General features: G+C 47.3%; 1 protein-coding gene and 1 long non-coding RNA gene across 2 annotated transcripts; one reads left to right on the top strand and one right to left on the bottom strand.

The window, feature by feature from the left end:
• Positions 1 to 1118: 1118 nt before the first annotated feature.
• LOC120410064 lies at positions 1119 to 10693 on the bottom strand. Its single transcript, XR_005602015.1, has 5 exons — positions 10532 to 10693; positions 9844 to 10014; positions 9328 to 9514; positions 5992 to 6150; positions 1119 to 4743 (listed from the first exon to the last, which is right to left on the bottom strand). It is a non-coding gene; the product is annotated as an uncharacterized LOC120410064 (long non-coding RNA).
• SLC10A1 (solute carrier family 10 member 1) lies at positions 9409 to 13621 on the top strand. The gene is given in 8 exon segments (XM_019283729.3): positions 9409 to 9500; positions 9599 to 9812; positions 9815 to 10037; positions 10746 to 10956; positions 11912 to 12006; positions 12301 to 12384; positions 13330 to 13418; positions 13421 to 13621. Coding segments are annotated over 7 exon segments (1059 nt in total). The 5' UTR covers positions 9409 to 9500; positions 9599 to 9637; the 3' UTR covers positions 13603 to 13621.
• The last annotated feature ends 2903 nt before the right edge of the window (positions 13622 to 16524 follow it).

Here is a 16524-nt window from a genome sequence, read left to right as displayed (position 1 = left end):
GACCCACAGTTGCTTACTATAGGGGGGTGGAGAAACAAGCTCTCTGTAATAAGATATTTTTGTGGGAAATGATGGATATAAAATGTTAATATGGGTGCACCTTATTAACATACTGAGTCCCCAAGCCCAGCCAGGGAGGAAGGACAACTGAACTTTGCCCAGCCAGCCTGTAGCCTCTGAAGTTTTCTACTTGTCTTGCCAATTCTCTTACCAAAAGTAATAAGTGGCTCCACTAATCTCCATGGTCATCCTCTAGCTGTAAAACAAAGCCGCTGCTCATTGTTGCCTTCCTTTATCCCGAGGGCTAATATTTTGTTTTTTATAAATTCAAATCTTTGATTGAGCAGGCCGCATCATAACTTCCCTATTGCAGGCATCATTCTGTAAAGGATGGGCTGGCCCGTGCCCATGCAGCACAGACCCTGGTGTAGTGAGCATGGCCAGCCTCCAGACCCTCCAGCTCTGCAAGGCACTCATGCTAGATTAAATTAGGACTCCCTCAGAAAGCTGGGAGGCAGAGAAAGGGGCTGCTTGCAGCATGTTGGTGCATTGGTGCCTAAAATAGGAATGAGCCCTTCCCCACTCCCCCTGAAGGCACGTGGGGATAAATAGATCACAGAGAAGAGCTATTAAAACACGTCTGGGGGAGGCCTGGTTTCAAGCAGGGCAGAGACACAGAACAATAGCTGCCATTTTGAAGCAGCTAGAGCCCAGAGTGCTCCTGACGAGGTGGCGGAAAACACTGTCGCAGGGTTCAGCCCTTGCTTGCGAAATAAATGGCCCGAGAGCTCGTTGTGCAATGGCTACTGATGTGCAAAGCCAGTGCTGAAAAACATCAACTGTGCTTTCTAAAAATATGAAAGAGCAGTACCCAAGGGAGGTGGCTTGGGAAGGGAGAAGCAGAGGAGGAAGAGCCCAGCAGTGTTGCTGTATCCCTGCAGGATTTCTGGGAAGGCACCGTGCCTTTCTGTGCCCTGCCGAGTGCAGGGTCACGCTGCGGCCCCACTCCCAGGAGTCACCAGCCGTGCAAACAAGCCCCTGGAGGAAAGAGCCTCTGCCCTTCGTGAGCCCTCAGGGAAGATCACATCCCTACAGCAAGCTTTGCAGGTGGGAGACAATCCTCCAAGCCAAGCTGTTCACACCCCCTCTCTGCAACTGAGTGGGGGACAAGGGGTGCTGCTGCCCCTGGTGAGGTCCCTGGACCTTCCCCACCTGGACAGCGGGCTGCAAGACCTTGGAGAAGCTTTGCTGCCCAGCAGGTCTGAAGGATGTGGCCAGACACAACCAGGCAGAACAGCCCAGCCTCTGCCACTGGGGTGATCCTGGCCACTGCCACCACCTCTGGCTGCCCTTCCAAGCCCCCAGAGGTGGGAGAGGCTCCTCAGCTGCAGGAGAGGCCAGCCAAGAAAAAGGTGCAGAAACAGTTAAAGCTGGTAATTAAAATTCCCAGCAGAAAACTATGATCTGGGCAGCGAAAAGCATCCTTTCCGGCACTGCCAACCCCACATACTCAAAAATTATGCATCAGGCTCCAGAGAATCACAGCTTTAAAATTGTGAGGCATTTTGTTCTGTTTTTTAAAGAAAATTACAAACATTTGAGCTTTTCCTACTTGCACTCTGGTTTCCTGAAGTTTATGATCACATTTTCAAACTTTTCTGCAAATCCCTGAGGGTTACAAACTTTTTTTTTGTAAAATAAAATTGAGTAGCTCACCTAATGCCCAGAGCTTTGGGCCAAACAGCAAAGATCAGAAGACTTACACTGAAATGAGGGGTATAGGAAACACTGGAGATCTCAAGAATGAACACCCTGCAGTATATATCTCGTCATTTTCCTCCAGGCATGCACAAAAAATTTTAAGAAGATTTTTTAACCAACATCACAGTGCTTAAGTATTTTATTTGTCAGCAAGAAGAACAGGTCTTCAGTGTCATTTTGCTTCCAATAAAAATGTTGCTTGCAGCCAAGTGCTGCAGGAAAGTTAAAACTAAGGCTGCTGTCCCTGGCTTAGGGGCCAGAGGAGCACACAGTTTTTAGGACCCTATGGTGTGCTCAATGTTGCTGCTGCTCATGGAGTGGGGAAGATTGTGAAATATTATCCAGTGTCAAGCCCACACCTGACCTCCCATCTTTAGCCTGATGCATACAGAAATGTCTTGGCCAAAAGAGGCAGGTGGGTGCCATCAACTTCTTTTCTTTGTGTCTGAAGGCACTGAACGATCTGCTACACGTCTTACAGGGAGACTTGTGTTACAGGGCAGGTAGACTGTGGGAAATGTATCAGCCAGTAAAGAGGTCAGTGATCCTCCAAGATTAAAGGCTGATCTGAGTGTGAACCCGCTATCAATGCCTCTTGAAGAGATTTGGCATGTAACATCCTGATTATCGATTGCTGTCCTTAAGAGAACGTGATCCTCTCCTTTGCACTGATCCTGTTAGCTTTATTTACACTAACGCTTGCTGAAACATCCTCTTGTAGAGATAATGGCTTCCTTCAGTTGCTGTCAGAATGAACAAATGGAAACAAAACCATGCTGCTAATAGCTGTGTCCTACTCTAATTAATTAAAGCAAGACAAAAGCACTGCACTGCACTGCTGGGTTTGGCTTGCCATTGCCTGGGTGCCTGGACAAGCCCCAAGCACAGGGGCTGACCACAGGAATACCAATAACACAGCAGTGCCTAATATGCGAGATTTCCACCAGCCCAGAAACTCAGCAAAATATTCATGAGGACCGGGAGTATGTTTGGCACCCAAACTGGGATCCAGCCACCCAGAGGCTGCTGTTCTAGACAGACCTCAGCCCATGTGGGCCCAAGGAGCTTCCAAAGATGGCAGATGGGTAAAGTACACAAATAAGAAAAGTTTTTTCGACAGTCCTCTTGAAATTTTTGTGGCACATCTGCACCATGCAGAAAGGCCAATAGCTCAGTCCAGGAAGAGGTAACAGGGCTTTAGCAGGATGGTGGAAGAGAGGCAGAAATTGGCTTGCCTGCATCCCACAGCAGGACGCTAAGCAAGGAAATAGGTCTAGCTCTCTTCCCCTGCAAGTGAAGACCATGAACTCTGCACATCCTCTCTCTTCAGACTGAATCAGGGTCCAGTCACAACAAGTACAGGTTGAAGAAAAAGGGAACAAAGTAAATGGAGCACACAAATCCAAACTAAAAAACGTTGGCAGAACCACAGCAGTGAGCACTCACAGGGCTTACTCTGTAAACAAACAGGTCACCATATCCAAGTGCTGCTGAACACACAGATACTTATTTAGGATTTCTCCACTGATGGATTGTGGATCACACGAGCTTGGCCAGCAGTCCAGGACTACCCAGGCTTCAAACATCCCTTGGGATGTGGTTTCAGGTGCCCCACCTCAGCTATGGTGCTACTTTGTGAATCCCTGCTGTCCTCCATGTCCACTTGGGGTGCTCCCTTGGGCTGGAACACTCAGGATGCCCCCGTGAGTGTCCTGTGGGAGCCTTTTACACCAGCCTTTTAGTGCATGCAAACAGAAGAAGGCTTAGAAGAAAATGCTTATGTACCAAGAATGTGCTGTGCTTCTCTCTTATTAAGCTCAAATCACTTTGGAAGCTTTCCCCACTGCTTTTCCCACACAGATGACAGCAACAGAGCAGGGAGCAAGATCTAGAGCGACTCCAACCATCCTGTCAATGGCATTTCATTCCTGAGCCTCACAAAAATGCGCAGTGTGGCTGCTGCAGCCATTTCTACCTCTCAAGGAGTCCTTTGCTGCTAAGGAAACTGACATGTCATCTTCTTGAACATCCTAACACCTTTGGGAGAGAGAGAGAGAAGTCTGACCTCCTAATACACACAGTCTACAGCTTCCCTGCAAAGTCCATGAGTAACCACAAGTGTAGGAGAGAAGAGAGACAAGGTCATTTCTAGGCACGGCAGTCAATGATGCCAGGATGCCTGAAGGGACAGGCAAGAACCAAGCAAAGCCACAGCCTCCACAGTAGCAGCACCATTTTCCTCCTTATTAGCCCTGTAACTCCAAAAGGTCAGCTTGGTCTTACAAGGTCAGGTATGCTTTTAAACATAGTTCTATTTTGCACTTGCATTACTTAACATGTTACTTCTTTCTCCAAAAAAAAGAGTGTTTTTCCTCGTGATTTTAGAGGTCTCCCACACAGCCACCTGGGCACTTATTTCTAAGAGTAATTCTGGTGGTAGTTTCCATGCATTCTCCTTAATGTGGAAATTTCTCTCACTTATGAAGTTAATTTGGCTGCTCTTCATAGGGGAGTTTGGGCAGTAGCAGGAGGGGAAAAAATGGGTGATGAGTCTACCTTGTCATAGACTTCCTGGTTCTCCCCAGGGGCTTGCATAAGGGTCTCGGACTTTTTCATTAATCCTTGGCTATTCTTGAACACCTTATTTCTTACTTTCCACTTTCCTAACCATCTCCTGTATTAAATCTTCAATACATAGGAAGGAGGACTAGTTCATGTCACTAATGAAGCAGTTTAAAGCTATGACATTAGAACTTGAGCACAATCTACCAAATGAAATAATTTAAAATATAACCTTTGATACAAAAGAACACACTTGCCTCAGCCCAAGGTGCAATTGCCCTTTGTAGGTGTACGGCATCCACAGCTGGAAGTTAGGCAAGTGACTGGGCAACCTTCTGCTGCCTGGAGCAGCTCTGACAAGAGAGAGAGGCTTCTCACGTGACCCAGAGAGAACACAGGATTTTCTGTATAGTTATCACCCTGCAAAGGTCAAACGAACAGTAGACAAGGTGGTTCATTTCTCCTGAGAAGCTAAGAGCAATAGTCAAGGCTATACAGATTGGAGACACGTTTAGGGAATGTCCTGCTGACAGCATTTTATCAAAGTTGCAAGAAAACTTAAGCTGTCAAATTTTTCTGAAGATGTCTTTGACATCTGGTCCCTAAAGAAATTAAATATTTAAGATTAACTAGACCCACTAATTACATAGTAAATAACTAACTACATTGTACAATAAAAATATCTCTTCCTACAGAGAAAAATAACCATCACAGACATGAGCACTCTTCCTTCTGTAGAGGTTTTCACAAAAAATCTGCCCTGCTTCAACACCACACTGACATACTTCCTGCAGGCAGAGGTAGGAAAAACCAGGAACACCCTTTGTATCTGGGAACATGGGTTGCCCCCAGTGCTTCCCTCAACCCCCTCAGCAGGGGGGTTTCTGCCCCAAACCTGCAGCTTGCTTCCCACCAAGTGAAAACGAATCTTTCCCACGTATCATCTCATTGCCCACTGCTACAGGTTCCTTAGGGAAAGAGAGAATCTAGCACAGCAGCCAGAAATCCATGGCAACCTGGGCTTGCCGACTATAAACATCACCCTTCTCCAGAGCTCTCTGTCTGGAGTAATTTAAAATCCCTTAGGGTAGTAACACCACTGAAAGGATGGGGTAGGGCCCTTCCCACCCACCAAGGCCTTCAGGTACTTCCCAGTGCTGGTGGAAATCCTCACTCTAGAAATTCAGAGGAAGATTCCGTGTACTGATATCATAGAAATGTTTGTCTAAATGGCTGAAGCACCTCACACTCTCAGGAGCAGCATTTGTTTCTACAGAGTTTCCTACACTGCTCAAGGTATAAACAGTGCCTACCTGCCCAGCAAACTCAAATTTAAAATAACCTCCCTAACAGAGAGGAGGCATCAGAGCAAGCTTCTTTTTCACTGCTGACCAACTGGCACATGCTCTAGCTGACATTGCTGAGTCCAGCCTGGGTGTCCAGCCTGGGTCTCCAGCTGGGACGAAGCCCTCAGCCACCGCTGGAACAGGTCATAACAAATCACGATTATCTCTGCAGAAGCTCTCCTTGTTCCATCCCCACTCCAGCATAGTGCCTGCATGTGGGCAGGGCTGTGGTGGGCAAATTGCCTCAAAATCACACAGAAATGAGCAAATTCATTAGCCAAGCACAGAACTGTACAGTTCTCACTGTTTTAACAAACCTTACCTGAGCAAGATGTGGGCACCAGAGGTCAAAGTCATGTCTTGTATTGTGGGCCAAGAGTGTGAAATCTGACATAATTGAGCACCACTGCTCCTGTCGGGCACATCTGCTGAAACAGGGCCTTTGGACAACCACTGGACTGAGCTCAGGTTATGTTAAATTCTGTAAAAACACAGAAGAGATGATGATCCCAGCTGCAAACTAAGAAATTGGACTTCAGCTCCCCACCACTGAAAGGGGCACATAAGCCATTTTGTATTTATCAGATGAATTTATGAACCTACATTATGAAAGCATGAAGCACTAACTCCTTCCAAAACAAACAAACCAACCAACAAAAACAAACAAAAAAACAAAAAAAAAACCAAAAAAAACCCAAACCAAAACAAACAAACAAAAAGCACAACACAGCTCATTTTGAGCTCCAACAGGAAGTCTGCAAAATTGTATACATTTTCTTATTCTTTTTTTAAATACTTCCTTCAATGCCTCCGGCTTGGTAAGCATCCCTTGATGCCTACTGCATTAGACCGTACCTCTGAATTTGGGAACATCTTACTTCGCCAAGGCGATCTAAGCAGTCTGCGGTGTGTTTTGGGCGGTGTGCTCTCCTGGGCGAGCACCGAGGCGCTGGGCATGCGACCAGTGCCCTCCAGCGGCAGCAGCCGCGCAGGAGAGCCCTGCGAGCCGGGGCCAGGCCGGGCAGCGCCGCTCCGCTCCCGGGGGAAAGGCGGACAACGCTGCAGGAGCAGCTGCAAGTTTGCCTTTTAGGAACTCAGCCCTTCCGGGAAGTGGCCGAAGGAAGGAAGGAAAAGGCACGCTTTCCCCAGGATTAAAGAGACAGCTTCTGCAAGGCAAAAGCATCCTCTGAACCGAGGCAGATGACTTGGGCACGAGATCAGCAGCGATCCCATTCAACACCCGGGCCCGCTGCCCTCCGGCATGAGAGCATGCTCCTTCCTCCAACCATCCCTTCAGCCATCCCCTTTCCCAGGTCCCACCGCAGGGAGCAGCAGCTTTAGAGCCGAGATGCAGCTCTTTGGCTCTTGAATGCAAACTCCCAGCTCTGGTGCCCATGTCAAATAACTGGATGTCCAAGCATAAACCAGTGTGAAATAACGACCCTAATTTATTCTGCTTTCCTCAACCAGTCTCTTCCTTGGCTCCTGTGGTGTTTTCTCCATTAACTACAGGGAACCAGCAGGAATGCTTGAACAATGAACAACTAGCAGGCATTTTTTTAATTATTAGAGTCATTGAAACATTCTTCTACAGCCCTGCAAAGACAAAGGATGAGAGTGTCAGAACACTGTCATTTTAAAAACCTGAGCTACACTGAGTTTAGGGGAAGAGGAGGTGCTGCCAAGGCAGTGACAATTTATAACCACTTAATTGCTTGTCTTGACTTTTTTTGCATTTCTTACAAAATTCAGCACACAGCTGAAAGGCAAACACAGTGAAAAACAAGCATCTCTTTAGGAAGGCTAGGGATTCACAGGGGAAAAAAATCCTGAAGAGAGGGATAGAAAGAGATAAGGAATTGCTGTGAGCTTTGCTCCTGCACTTTCTCTCGATTCTTATGGAACTTGCCTGTGTGCTGCTTGGGCAGCCCCTGCTTGTGCCTGGCAGTCTTGCAGATGCCCGCAGAAAATCGAAATGCACGCAGTGCTGCAGGCCACCTCACCCCACCTGCTCAGTCAGGGCCCAGCAATGAGCCCAGGCACTACTCTGCCACCACAGTGACACAGGGGGCTCAAGGCACCATCTGTGACTTGCTGAAGGCACCCTTGTCCCCAGGAATGGCAGTGTGGTGCTCACAAAGAAGGGAGAAGCCAGGGGCATGGATGTGCAGAGCCACTGGGAGCCGCAGGCACTGCTCCTTTCCCCCGATGAGGGATGCCTGTGCTAGCCTCCTGAGCTGTTGGTGGTGCTTTTCCGGCCTGGCTGCCTGCCTGGAAAACAAAGTTCCCAACCAAAGCAAGAGCAAGTGGGGAGGAACACGGAGAACAGCTCTGACATTCCTGCCTGCCTCCAGCAGTGTTTCCAGAGCAATAGGGCTGCAGAGGCTGAGCCTGCTGAGCTCCCAGATGAATAGAAGCAATGGACATGCTACTGCAGCATCATAATGCCCTCCAGCAAAGGAATTAGAGCTCAGCCACAGTGCCGCAAACCTCCCCAGTTAAAATCCCTTCCCCAGTCCTGTTAGTACAACTATCATTTAACAACAACTTCCCTATCTGTGAGGCTTCTTTTAGACCCAGGCTTTAGATCCTGCAAGCAGAGGACAGGGTCTTACCAGGGGGATTTTCTTGAAGCAGAAGGACTGAAGAGTACTATTGCTCACCAAGCTCAGCCAGGAAAGGATGGAGCAGCGGGTGATCTGCCAAAGCTTCCCACAGCTGCATCCACTGGCACTAAGGTAACATTTTGCTCTAGTTTAATGCGCTTGGCTCTGTCTGTTTCTAGAGTCCCTCCCTTGAGCTAGGGGATGGCTCAGGTGAATCTGAAGGCAATAAATGCCTTAAATGAAGGCAAAACCTGCCGAGGGTTCAGGAAGCATGACACCTGAGGGCAAGGCAGGCAACGTGCCATTCCCCAGCACGGCAGGTGTAGGGAAGCCAGGGACAGGGAGCAGTGACAGGATGAGCAGCAGACACCCTTGCAGAAGCTGGAGGATCAACCACCTTTCCAGTCCCTCTTCCCACCCCAGCAGCAGCTGCTCAGGCCCTGCTTCCCTGCACACCAGAGCACTGAGTGTGTCACGCCGTGCAGCCTTGTACTGAAAGCACACACAGGGACCAGTCTGGGGGTGGGGGGACAGCTGCCTGTTTGCCTTTGCCTGGAGAGTTTGTGTCATGTCTGCAGCCCCAGCTGGATCTCAGTGCAGAACACCCCAGGTCCTGGATGGCCTGGATGCCCATCGAGCCCAGCCTTGCACTGCAGAGGTCAGTTGAGGTTCCTACCATGCAGAACCTTCCCTCAGCGCTAAGGAGGGAATAATATTTTCAATGTTGGTAAGACTCGGAGAATTATTTCCTATATGCAACCAAAAAATTTCTAGACAGTGTCAGACAACACATCAGGAAAAGAGACATGAAGGCCCCTAAGAGTTTACTAGAGAAATTACTCACCCACAGAGTAATTTCTTCCTAGACCTTGCTATCAAAAGATTTATTTATGTCCAGAAGAATAAGTATTTTATAATCTCATTAAAAATAAAGTACCCTGGATGCATCATGTTTTCAAGCATTGGCCTCAGCAGTATCATGTGGATGAGAGGAGCTCTGGTTCATTTTCCTTTGTATGAAGTGCCCGTCTTTACCTGTCGTCTCTACCCACCTTGAACTGTCTCTGTCTTGCTCTCAGCAGCTGTCTCACTGTGAGGGTGGATGCTGGAGGAGGTGGAGGACCAGAGCAGAAGCTACACAAACTGCACAGGGTATTTCCAAAGTGAATGGGGTTCACAGCTGATCGCTCTAAACACAGATTTCTGTTTCAACAGCTGCTGAAGGGTAAGAGTGGTGTCCTGAAAGAGAGCTCATGTTTTGCTTGCATTAATTTAATGTTATGTTATTGGACTTCTGAATCAATCCTTCCCTCACCTTCCCAGCCACTTACAGTAGTAGGGGCCTCCTAACCCCTCAGCAAGATGAACAAGACCAAGGGAGCTTTTGATAGCCCAGAACTGTGGAGCCCAGGTTGCACGCAGAGCAGCACCTCTCTGACCAGTGTGGCACCACCCTTTGCATTTGGACAGCAGGCTACAGACACAGCCCTGAATGTAATCCTTATCGTGGTCCTCCTCATCAACATGATGTCTCTGGGACAATGGAGATAGCCAAGATCACAACTCACCTCAGGAGACCTAAAGATGTGGCAATAGCCGTAATGGCTCAGTACAGCATCATGCCCTTGACAGCATTCTTATTGGGCAAGCTCTTCCAGTTGGGCACCTCAGAATCCCTGGCCATCTTCATCTGTGGCTGCTGCCCAGGGGGAAACCTCTCCAACATCTTTAGCCTGGCACTGAGAGGGGACATGAACCTCAGGTAAGGAAAGCTACATACCCCTTGATTGTCCAGGCCAATCTAGTCATACGACTGGTTCCGAAACTAATTTAATCAATATAAGGAGGCCGCAAGAAGCTGGACAAAGACTGAAATGCTAAGTCCAAAACATTTTTAAAGCACCCATATTGCTCGGTAAGTTAATTTGTCCCTGTTTACAACGGGACTTTGTTCCTTTCTCTGAAGCATTGGCATGCTGCTCTTGATGACATGGGTGCAGGAACACTTTTTCAGCTCCATGTAGCAGTACATAGAGCATATATATATGCTGTATGTATCCGTGGAGTTCTGTGTAAACTGGTCACGCTGCCTGAAGAGGCTGCATCAGGGAGAAACGTTGAACTAGCAGAACACCGCTCTCCAACAAACCCTAGCAATAAAGCAAGATCCAGCATGAAAATGCAAAGTATTACTTTTTCTCTCAGTTGTGAATTTCTGAAATGTGAACTGTACCCATGACAAGGGTCCTTTCTCACCTTGTGTGAAACTTGAGTCATCTTCTCACTTCTCCATTCATATCACATCCTTCTACAACCTGTCAGTGATGTTGGGGAGATCTCAGTGACAAGCTGGGAAAAAGCAAGGTAAAGTCTTACATTAAAATCATCTGTCCAGGCAAGTAATCAGATGAGCATATTCCATTTTTAAAAAGTGTTGTTCTTCTACTGAGGGGTCCTTTCTTCATCTCAGTGCTGCTATGACCGCATGCTCAATGGTCCTGGCAATTGGATTACTGCCACTGCTTCTGTACCTTTACTCAGGAGGACTCTATGAGGGTGATTTGGAGGGCAAGGTACCTTACAAAGGAATAATCACCTCCATGGTGCTGATGTTAATCCCCTGTGCCATTGGCATCATCTTGAATGAGAAGAAACCACAGTACACTGGCTTTGTCACCAAGGTAAGAACTATCCTGTGCTAGTGGCCTTTCAGTCAAGGGCCTTGAGGAAGTTTTCAAACATAGAATCACAGACATATTAACTTCTTTAAGACATGACACAAATCAATGACAGGGTTGAGGACTGAGCTCAAGACATCCACTTCACCACTTCAGTGATTACGATATTTGCCCAAGGAGAAGTTCTCCATATTTTCCAGGCAGACATTTTGTAGCCAACTTCCTACATTGCTCTCCTTGGCTTCAGTTTTAACTTTGGGGGTTTTTTGCTATATCAGCACTAATGAACCTCATAGGCACCACCCTCAACTACTGCTGTAACCAAAGCAGAACCCAGATAAAAACCAAACACACAATAACCATCCCAAAACAAATGAAACCCACCCCACTGTTCTCAGACATCTAGCACTAGGCAAAAACCAAATCACAATGTTGCTGCTGAAGTCATTGAGATACCTATCCAACAGAAGCCACTAGATCACCAAGTGTCCACTCATGCCTGGAATCATGTCCCTGCCTCCTTTATACATCAGGCATTTAAACAGCAAAACAGAAATCCAGACAACCACAAACACTATTGTCTAACTCAAGAACTCCACTAGGCTCTACCTGTGAGTAAAGTGGTTTCCTTGGCACCTGCTTGGGGTGGACTAGAGTCACAAAGGGACCTGGACAGAGACATGTAGCAATGCCTGAGAAGCAAGCAGCTTGTGCAGCAAGACCAGTCATTTCACATACAGACCAGAAAGGTATTTGGTTATTTAAGGTCTCTCTCGGTAACAGCCCGTGATGGTCTCTTGTTGATTACTGATAACATTTACGTCCATGAAAGTCACTTATGCCCTCTGTGTACTTCACACGTGATGGACGGGGAACTGGGTACAGCTGCTTCTAACAGCTGAGCCCGATTTTGCTGGGGATTTCTCTCTTGTCCTCATCTCAATCACTTCTATTTTAGGCAGGGATGGTTATGCTTCTACTGTCATCTGCTGCTATAATTGTTCTGTCTGTGGCCAACATGGGAAGCTGTATCATGGTCGTCTTCTCACCATCCCTCCTTGTCGGGGTCTCCTCCCCCTGCCATGTAGCCCTGGCAGAGGGGCCCCTGCTCGGGACACGGGATTTCCCTGCCCCTGGTCAGCCTCGTTCCCCATCGGTTGCTTTGTGTTCCCCTGTGTGGGCAGGGACCCTTGGGTCCCGTGATTGAGCAGTTCCTCAGCAGAGCCCCGGCCCTGCGGCTGGAGAAATAAACATCTCTGAAACATCTACCAAGAATAGGTCCGTATATATTTCTTTTCCACGGGACTCCTTGTTTGATACGTGTGTTACAGAATCCCCACTGCAACACCTCCTGGGATCTTCTGCCTTAATGCCTCTCACTGGATTCCTGCTGGGCTATGCTGTCTCTGCAGCCTTCAAGCTCGATGACTGGTATGTTCTTCCACACCTACCTCCCCTCTCTCTCTCTCGTCAGGAACAGAGAAGTATGGCAGCTCTGCTTCGTGGAGCAATGGTGAAAACATGGATTTTAGGGATATACTTCTGTAGAACACTGACCCCAGTCACCCAAAATAGGACCTAGGAATACAACCAGACACAGTACAAGCTGGTCCCAAGCCATTGACTCCCATACTTTGAGTGGGAAGAGAAATTACTTTAACCTCTGCTTGGCTTATCTGATGAGGGAGGAATAGCTAAGCAGGTTTTTTTTGACACAGGCACCTGATCACCATGGAAGGTTCACTGAACAAGCAGATGGATTGTTTTGTCTTAAGGTCACTAGTGACCTGCTAAACATATTTCCAACCTCTGGTCTCAGTAATGAAGCTGGGAGAATTATTAGCACCAAAAGAAACTCCAAACCCAAAAAACCCCAAATCCAAAGAACTGAGAAGTACCAACAGAGCTCAAACCCCAAGTGACACAATTATTCCCCAGCTGATTGCTACCCCAAACCAGTCAGTGCATTCAGATACAGCCCCAGGAATTTAGAATGAAAACCTGGCATACAAAACCTGCTCCTCCTTCTTTTCCTCATCCTACCTAAACCAGGTAGGAATCCTCCTAGTCCTATTTTATACCTTCGTATGTTGGACTCTTATGACCTCAGAAGGAGGTTCCTTCCCTGCAAGAAGATGCAGAGTCCAGAGCAGGACACAAGGCTTCCAATACCATTATGAACAAAGTTCACATTTGTAACATCATCTGTCTCTGCCCATTGCAAGGGGAGCAGGAGGCAAAACCTTCTAGGGATTGCAGTATTTTTCCAGACAGAGCAGCTTTTAGGCACAGGCAGATACACCAGCAAGGTGGGCAGGGTTCTTTTTCAGTTGTCTGAAGCAATTTTAATCTGTAATCTATTTTTTTCTCCTTCAGTTGCAGGCAGACAGTGTGCATGGAAACTGGCTGCCAGAACGCACAGCTTTGCTCAGCTATCCTCAAGGTCGCCTTTGCCCCAGAGATCATCAGCCCCTGTACTTCTTCCCACTACTCTACTTGCTGCTCCAGCTTGGAGAGGGATTTCTGCTCATCCTGGTCTTTCGAACCCATGACAGAATAAAGCAAGTCAATGGCAGGTACAGCTTTGCTCCTTTCTTTCTTATGCTTTCCAAGCTAAGCCACACATGCTTACAATATAACTACCAATGAATCACTGCTTTAAAATGAAGTCAGAATCCAGTCGCTCTTTAACTCGGGATTACATACCCAGTACATTAAATTTAAATCAGAGTCAAAAATTCAGAGGTAACTGAAGACCTTAGAAATTTCATGGACTTCTTGCACCAGCAGAATGTTTCATACAGTTACATACTATCAAAACTATCAGGGCTCAGGTTTTCACAGTCCGGTGCTACACTGGACACCCTGCAAAAGTCATGACTTGCACTGAGCAAAGAACAGGGGTGTTTGCGTGTGGCTAAAACTACACAAAAACATTACATATTCTTCAATGCAACAAATCCCAGCTTTGCTTCAAGCTGCTAAGTGATTCCCTGAAGGGCGTCGCTTTTGAAGTGGGGTGAGGGAGAAGAGGACAGAACTACCAAGTACTGCAGCCAAAGGAAGGAAACATTTGGATCTTTTTCTAGAGAAGTATGTAAAAAGATTGAACTTAATTTAAAAATATATACAATATTGGTATAGATGTGAAGTAGACTCTCCAACTCCAGCAGGTCCGTAATGCCAAAGCTCAGCTGACTAACTGCACAGATAGCTGAAGGAGGCACTGCTAAATGAGATCCTCCACCTGTCACCCCTCTGATGCTGCCAGTCCAGCTTTCTCCAGTGCCTTGAGACAGAGATGCAGCAGAGTAGCTGCTACAGAGCTGCTTCAGGATCACTTTACTACATCTTATAACTATGCTGAAGGATAACTTAATGGGGGGAAAAAACACACTAATTTGGATCCTCGGGTGTGTGTTCAGTGCAAAGCCGTTGATACTGGAAACAGCCATGGAAGTGCTGGCAAGACTACTGTAACAAAAGGGTTGTTTTCCAGCCTCCAAGTCATAAATGACTGGAAAGAAAATGGCTTCAGTCTTCTGGCAAGGCTCCCAAGTTCCTTCCTCTCATTTTAAATCACACAGTAATCCCAGTTGTAGCTGTCACCACCTTTCCCTAACCTAGTTTCAGAACTGCCTATTCTCACATTTTTCTCTTTCTTCAGAAGCAGCAAAAGTGATCTGTGCAGGTGTGGACACAATTAGTGCTCAAGATACAAAATCAGTGTCAAGACATTGCAGAAACAGTGGAAAACAATATATGGATTCTGCAGCAGCTACTCTCCCAACCCTCCAAGCTCCACCTTCTGCAGCCAGCTCATAGGTCTCCAGCCATTATGTCAGACTTATCTACATGCTCATTACACACCAGCCACGGAGCCATCTGCACCCACAGTTATTCTCCAAAGACCTTGCTCCTGACTAAGCCTGGCTCTGTCAGCCCAGAAAGGAGACTTTCAGTGACTTCAAAGCCACTGTGACAACCCTTTGGGACAGCTGAAGAACATGCTGCCAAGTGACTGTCCCAGTTTTGCCTGTAAGAAAGTCACTGCTGACATCAGGTCCCTTTCTTAATTTCACTTACCTGTAACTGTCCTGCTGGCACATGATGGAAGCATATCCTCACGATACCACTGCAGATTAATGCAATTTCTCTAACAGACCCAGATGACCTCTGGAAGTTTCTCTGTGCAGACGCCAGCGAGACTCAATGCACAGCCAAGCAGCCCACGGGCTGTTGGTCGCTCCCATCTTCCAATGGATACTGTGGTACCAGTGATCCCACACAGCAGAGTCCACACAAACCATGATCACAGCCACACAAACTGCTTTTGTGTGTTGAGTTTGGGCCCAGCAAGCTGTACCTCCAAAGCCAGATGAACCTTGAATGCGCTTTCCTTTGTAGCAGTCAGTGAACTCAACACACCTGCTCTAGACACCACCTAGGTACGGTCACACTACACACACTCTACCAGGAAAGGCTGGAATCGACATGTCCAATGTCCAAACTATTGTAGTTCATCTCAACTAAGAATAAACAGGTTCACATCAAGAACCTACACTTAATAAACACAGAGTAATTTCTGGCCAGAAATCAACGTAAGTCTCCATACTGCAAAGCCTGGAGTCTGTTTTTAACAGGAAGCTCATCATTACAAGAAGCTCCCCTGGGAAAATGCAGACACCTACTCATGCTGCTTGCAAGGCAAGTAAGTAGTGCAGTCTAGAAACAGAATTCAGAGTAACTACCTATAGACCACGTAATACTTCACATTTAGCCTGAGAGAGAGAAGTCTATGATGCCTTTCATCACACCAAGTACCTTCAGCTACCTGGATTCCAGTTGAAGCCAAGTCCCACCTGGACACAGATGCCCATCATCATCCAAGTAAGAAGGATCAACTGACTTGAGATCTCAACATGGCTGACCTTCCACCCTGGTGGGCGTGAATGCTACCTTTAACCCTGGAAGTTAAAGCCTCCTTGTTCCACACCTCTTGGGATGAGGTCCCGCATCTGCACCACTACGGCTCTGATAATGAAGCCTCCCACGCCCCAAAGCTGTTAACAATCCAGTTAACTGTGGATCCTACCCCCTCTCAATGCCTGCTCCTGGGAGCGCCTGGCAGGCCTATACACTGCCACCTCCAGACACAAAAGCTCCTCCTCCCTCCTTAGCTTGGCACCCAGGAACTCTGCAGCAGCAGGGAGAGGGCAGCAGGGCTGCAGAGACCAATCTCCTGACCTCCCACAAGGCCAAGACCTCGCTCTCAGAGAAACCACCTTGCGCCTCCTACAATCTATCCAAATTCTAGCCTAGGGTATGAAGATCTTTTAAAAGGTTTCAACAATTACCAGAATAGCTTTGTAAAGCACTTTATATGAAAACACATTGTTTTTAGAAATAAATTCTGAAGTTCTCTTGTGGGTGATGCCTTGAAAAATAGAGGGATTGCAGAGGACTGCTGCCACTGGAAGGCACAAACACTGAAACACAGAACCTCTGAGAACCCCTGCTGCAGTACTCCCACCCAACTTATCACCCTACCCCCAGAACCAGGACTACAGC

The sequence above is a fragment of the Corvus cornix genome, chromosome 5 (assembly GCF_000738735.6).
Source record: "Corvus cornix cornix isolate S_Up_H32 chromosome 5, ASM73873v5, whole genome shotgun sequence".
In the NCBI taxonomy this organism is placed as follows: Eukaryota; Metazoa; Chordata; class Aves; order Passeriformes; family Corvidae; genus Corvus; species Corvus cornix.
This window is presented reverse-complemented; position numbering and strand designations above follow the sequence as displayed.